Below are 5,674 nucleotides of genomic sequence, written 5' to 3' on the forward strand. Positions count from 1 at the left end.
TGCCTTCGGCTCAGGTCATGATCTCAGGGTCCTGGGATCGAGCCCCGCGTTGGGCTCCCTGCTCTGCGGGGAGCCTGCTTCTCCCTCTCCCACTCCCCCAGCTTGTGTTCCTTCTCTCGCTGTGTCTCTCTCTGTCAAATAAAATCTTAAAAAAAAAAAGAGGATAGCGGGCGCCTGGGTGGCTCAGTTGGTTGGGCGGCTGCCTTCGGCTCAGGTCATGATCCTGGAGTCCCTGGGTCGAGTCCCGCATCGGGCTCCCTGCTCTGCGGGGAGCCTGCTTCTCCCTCTGACCCTTCCCCCTCTCATGTGCTCTCTGTCTCTCTCATTCTGTCTCAAATAAATAAATAAAATCTTTAAAAAAAAAAAAAAAAAAAGAGGATGAAAAACAGTAGGGGGTCAGGGAGGCTCCAGGATCTGAGACAACATGGGTCAGACACCAGGTGTGAGAATAGCCCACCTCAGGCAGTCACCAGGGCTGGTCTCCTCACCAATTCTAGTAGGGTAACCACAGGGAATGTGGAAGCCACTAGAGCCATGGGGGCTGATGAGGTTTGTGAGAATCCACCCCATGAGAGGTCAACCCCCCTTAAGAGACTATAGCCCCTGAGGATCATCTGTACATGAACAACACTGATGTTCACAACCTGAACCTCCAGGGAAGGTCTCCAAGAAAGAGCCCAGTGGCCCCACAAACAATGACCACGTCAGTGCATGAAATGCTGGGGATCTTACACAAAGGGACTGAGCTGGACATAACCTGCTGCAAAGATTTACAGACTTCTGATTGCTGATCTCAGCTGCTCATGGCCCCTTGGTAGAATGTGTGGGGGTTGCTCACAGCAGCCTGGGAGAGGAGGTAGCATGGCCTGGGCCGGAGTTCCAGGACCAATAGCAGTTTTCAAGGGGAACATGGCAAGAGCAGAGCAAACAGTTTTCTAGTTGTGGGAGTGCGAAGCCAGTGGCCTGACCCAGAGAAGCCACCAGGACAAAGTCCTCAAACATCACGCTGGGGTAGGCTTCTCTGGGACTCGCCTAAGTGCTCTGCTCTTCCTAGGAGACTCAGTACCACATGCACCAGGATGAGTGCATCTGAATTCAGTGCAAGACATCCAGGGGCTGAGTTCTCCTGCCAGCCTCCTAGCTGGATGTGCCTAGGACCTTTCCCCCTGACATCCTCAACAACACGCTCACCCTCCTCCACAAGGCCCCCTACTTGAGTTGGCACCATGGCTTGACAGGGGGCAGGCTACCAGCCTACTGTCCTCTGAACATGTGCCAGAACCATCCCCAGCACCCGAGACCTGCCTGAGTCCAGCAGCCCAGGCACTGAAGACTCAACACTTCTAAAATCCAACTGCTTATCTTCCCCGACACCAACCCCCCTCGTGACAAGGTCCCTTGCCTCCGCCCCCCACCCCCAGCTGCTCACTGAACTCAGGCTGGAGAGTCTTTCCTTTTTTATTTATTTTTATTTTATTTATTTATTATTTTTAAAAGATTTTATTTATTTATTTGACAGAGAGAGACACAGCGAGAGGGGGAAGACAAGCAGGGAGAGTGGGAGAGGGAGAAACAGGCTTCCCGCGGAGCAGAGAGCCCCATGCGGGTCTCGATCCCAGGACTCTGAGATCATGACCTGAATTGAAGGCAGACGCTTCACCGACTGAGCCACCCAGGCGCCCCTGGAGAGTGTTTTCCGAGCTCAGTCTCCTGCTCTGTGAAGCAGACACAGCGTCAAACGGGATGACTCACGGGCGGTCGCGAGCACGACGGGCTTTGACGGAGGTGAGGCCCGAAGGTGTCACCTCTCTACGGCCTGGGACACCAGGGCTCGGAACACTTGCTGCGCTCACGGCGCGCACACAGTGCGGTGCTCACTCTCACACCTCCCCTACTCGCATTTCCTCGGCTCCCAGGAGCCTCTCAGACTCCGACCACCACGCAGCGACGCGGTCCGTCCCCCGGGTGTGGCTCCGAGGGAGGAGTCCGGCGCCGGAAGTCCCTCCTCCATTGGCGCGGCTCGCCACAGCGCTCCCGTCTTGGGCCGTCATTGGTTCCATCGGCACGAGCGCCCAGCCGCGCCCTCCCCCGTCGCCTTGGCAACGAGCAAGCGGCACCGCGAGGGGAGCTGGGAAATGAGGTCCTAAAGTGACGCGGCGGCTAAGTTAATGGAGGTAGCTGAGGCGGCCGGACTTCCGGCGTTGCCCTCGAGGTGCTCCTTTTGCCGCTGTGGGTCGGGACGAGTATCTCCAGAGCTGCGCGGCGGGCCGATTTCCTTTAGAGGCCGCTCCGCGGAGGACAGGGGCGGGACTCCCGTCGCGCCTGTGCACGCGCTGTGACTCCCCGGACTGACCCCCTCTTCCTGAGACTCGGTGTTGCCCCCTGCGGAACGGGCGCCGGAGGGTCTGGGCCTCCCACAGGCGGCTTCCTGGTCCTTGGGCACATTTTAGTCCTAGCTTCGAAGGTTCCACGGTCGGCCGGAGGCTGCTGCGCCCAAAGCGGGTGGTAGGTACGGAGCTCAGCTGAAGAGGCCGAAATTCGGCGCCTGCCGCGGCCATGCTCCGCCCACAGCTTCCTTTGGCCGAGGAGGCGCCGGTGAGTGGAAGGTGCCCCAGGCTTTGACAACCCCGGTCCCCACCCAGTGGGTCCGGGTTCCGAATGAGCTCAGGAGAAGCGGGGAAGGCTGTGGCAGGTGAAGCAGAGGTGGGAGAGGGCCAGGGGTCTCGGAGGTCCGTGTGTGGTTTGGCCAGCTGAGGGCTGAAGCTAGAACAGGTCCGGGTGGGCAGGTCTTCAGTACAGAGCGGAGGGGATGCTCTTAGCAATGAACCATGAAGGAGTGGGGTTCGACTGGGGCAGGATGGGATTGTGGTTGCTCTCAGTGGTGTCACCCTGGAGACACCATGTGCAGAACGAGCACGTGAGGGATTCCAGTGAGTTGCCAGTGGGGTGAACCGGTGAGATTGTGGGCTGGGGGTGTGGAGATGTAACAGGCTGTGGTACAAAGACTTACGTGCATGTCAGGCAGGAGGGCAAACTGGAAGGTCTGGGACCAGGTACTGGGATGTAAGAGAGAAGGGTGAGCATAGGTGTGGTTGCCACTGGGAGGTGATCTCTGAGACATAGAGGGAATTGGCTGATAGGAGGTAGGGTGGGACCTGTGTGTCTGGCTGGAACACAGATGGCATCTGTCTGGTCACCAGCCTGTTGTTGCTGTGGGCAGGATGCAGAGTCCGATAGTAACTGAGGAGAGGCACCAATGGAACTGGGGCCCTGGCAATCCTCTGAGGTAAGGGTCTTAAGAGGAGGGAGGTAGAGGGTTTGCCTCGAGTGGGAATGGGGTTTAGGGCTCAGAGGGAAAGATGATGTCAGTGAGACATGTGGCAGGACCCCGAGACACTGATCAAGGGCATGGATGTGTTCCTTTGTCCATGTTTTGGTTGGCTCTTCTGCCCACTGTTGACCCCTAAGGCTCAGTTGAATCAATCATTACAGGGCTTGGTGACCTTTGAGGATGTGGCTGTGTATTTCTCCCGGGAGGAGTGGGGGCTCCTTAATCTGACCCAGAGGAGCCTGTACCGGGATGTGATGCTAGAGAACTTTGCACTTATTGGCTCGCTGGGTAAGTCTCTCACACTCTTCCCCAGCAGACTGACCACCTCTGCCTTTTCCCCATAGGAAGGTGTGTGCATCCTAAAGCCCCACCACAGAGGCTGTTTCCTTCCCAGGTTCCCTGTGGTTGGTGCTGTGGGTACTGGCATTGGGCTGTGTGTTCTTCCTCTGCCTCCTTCTTAGCAGCCTTGTTAGCAGCCTCAACAGCTGTTGCCCTATAGCCTCCCGGAGTAGGGCTTGGGATGCAGGTATTTACAGTTTGCCCAACAGATTCCACTCAACCCTCCCTCTCTCTGTGACTCTGCTGAAGTCATGGCCCCTCTGTGCTCTGGGTGTTGCCTTCCTTCAAAGGAGATTTTTATAGGGCTCTCCCTGGGCCAAACTTGACCCATGAATTCGAATTAGTAGATCAATTTGGGGAGTATTGTTATCTTAGTATCTTTCAATTCATGAACATGAGATATCTTTCCATTTATTTAGTCTTCTTTAACTTTTTTCAACAATGTTTTGTAGTTTTCAGCATACAAGCCTAAATTTATTCCTAGGTAGATTATTCCTTTTGATGCAATTTTAAGTGGAATTGTTGTCTTAATTTCATTTTAGAATTTTCAGTGCTAGTATATAAAAACAGAGATTTTTTATACTGATTTTTGTGTCCTATAGCCTTGCTAAACTCATTTATTAGTTCTAATAGTTTTTTTAAAGTCATATTCATTTTTTAATTATTATTAACATATAATGTATTATTTGTTTCAGGTCTGTGATTCATTAGTCTTACACAATACACATCACTCACCACAACACATACCCTCCCCAATGTCCATCACGCAGCCACCCCATCCCTCCCACACCCCTCTACTCCAGCAACCCTCAGTTTGCTGAGATTAAGAGTCTCTTTTTTTTTTTTTTAAAGATTTTATTTATTTATTTGAGAGAGAGAATGAGATAGAGAGCATGAGAGGGGGGAGGGTCAGAGAGAGAGGCAGAGTCCCCGCTGAGCAGGGAGCCCGACGTGGGACTCGATCCCGGGACTCCAGGATCATGACCTGAGCCGAAGGCAGTTGCTCAACCAACTGAGCCACCCAGGCGCCCGAGATTAAGAGTCTCTTATGGTTTGTTTCCCTCTCTGGTTTCTTCTTGTTTCATTTTTTCCTCTCTTCCCCTATGATCCTCTGCCTTGTTTCTCAAATTCCACATATCCATGAGATTGTATGATAATTGTCTTTCTCTGATTAATTTATTTCGCTTAGCGTAATACCCTCTAGTTCCATCCACATCATTGCAAATGGTAAGGTTTCATTTTTTTGATGGCTGCATAATATTCCATTGTATATATATACCACATCTTCTTTATCCATTCATCTGTCGATGGACATCTGGACTCTTTCCATAGTTTGGCTTTGTGGACATTGCTGTTATAAACATTGGGGTGCAGGTGCCCCTTCAGATCACTACATTTGTATTTTTGGGGTAAATACCCAGTAGTGCAATTGGTGGGTCATAGGGTAGCTCTATTTTCAACTTTTTGAGGAACCTCGATACTGTTTCCCAGAGAGGCCGCACCAGCTTGCATTCCCACCAACAGTGTAGGAGGGTTCTCCTTTCTCCGAATCCTTGCCAACCTCTGTCGTTTCCTGACTTGCTAATTTTAGCCATTCTGACTGGTGTGAGGTGGTATCTCATTGTGGTTTTGGTTTGTATTTCCCTGATACTGAGTGCTGTTGAGCACTATATGTCTGTTGTCCATTTTGATGTCTTCTTTGGAGAAATGTCTGTTCATGTCTTCTGCCCATTATTTGTTTGCATTATTTGTTCCTTGGGTGTTGAGTTTGGTAAGTTATTTATAGATTTTGGATACTAGCCCTTTTTCTGTTATGTCATTTGCAAATATCTTCTCCCGTTCTGCCAGTTGTCTTTTGGTTTTGTTGACTGTTTCCTTTGCTGTGCAAAAGCTTTTTATCTTGATGAAGTCCCAATAGTTCATTTTTGCCCTTGCTTCCCTTGCCTTTGGCGATGTGTCCAGGAAGAAGTTGCACAGCCGAGGTCGAAGAGGTTGCTGCCTGTG

General features: G+C 52.0%; 1 protein-coding gene across 3 annotated transcripts in view; it reads left to right on the plus strand.

The window, feature by feature from the left end:
- Positions 1 to 2,131: 2,131 nt before the first annotated feature.
- Positions 2,132 to 5,674, plus strand: part of ZNF584 (zinc finger protein 584) — a 13,121-nt gene continuing 9,578 nt past the window's right edge. The window contains exons 1-2 of one of the 3 annotated variants that reach the window (XM_031018706.2): positions 2,133 to 2,595; positions 3,493 to 3,619. In XM_031018706.2, coding sequence (XP_030874566.1) covers positions 2,557 to 2,595; positions 3,493 to 3,619 — 166 coding nt within the window. In that variant the 5' untranslated portion in view covers positions 2,133 to 2,556. Of the gene's footprint in view, positions 2,596 to 3,492; positions 3,620 to 5,674 lie in introns of those variants that run through there. The other 2 variants (XM_031018707.2, XM_081807830.1) reach the window with 2 other exon arrangements.

This window comes from Leptonychotes weddellii, chromosome 16 (genome assembly GCF_054177405.1).
Source record: "Leptonychotes weddellii isolate Sample4059 chromosome 16, ASM5417740v2, whole genome shotgun sequence".
Lineage (NCBI taxonomy): Eukaryota > Metazoa > Chordata > Mammalia > Carnivora > Phocidae > Leptonychotes > Leptonychotes weddellii.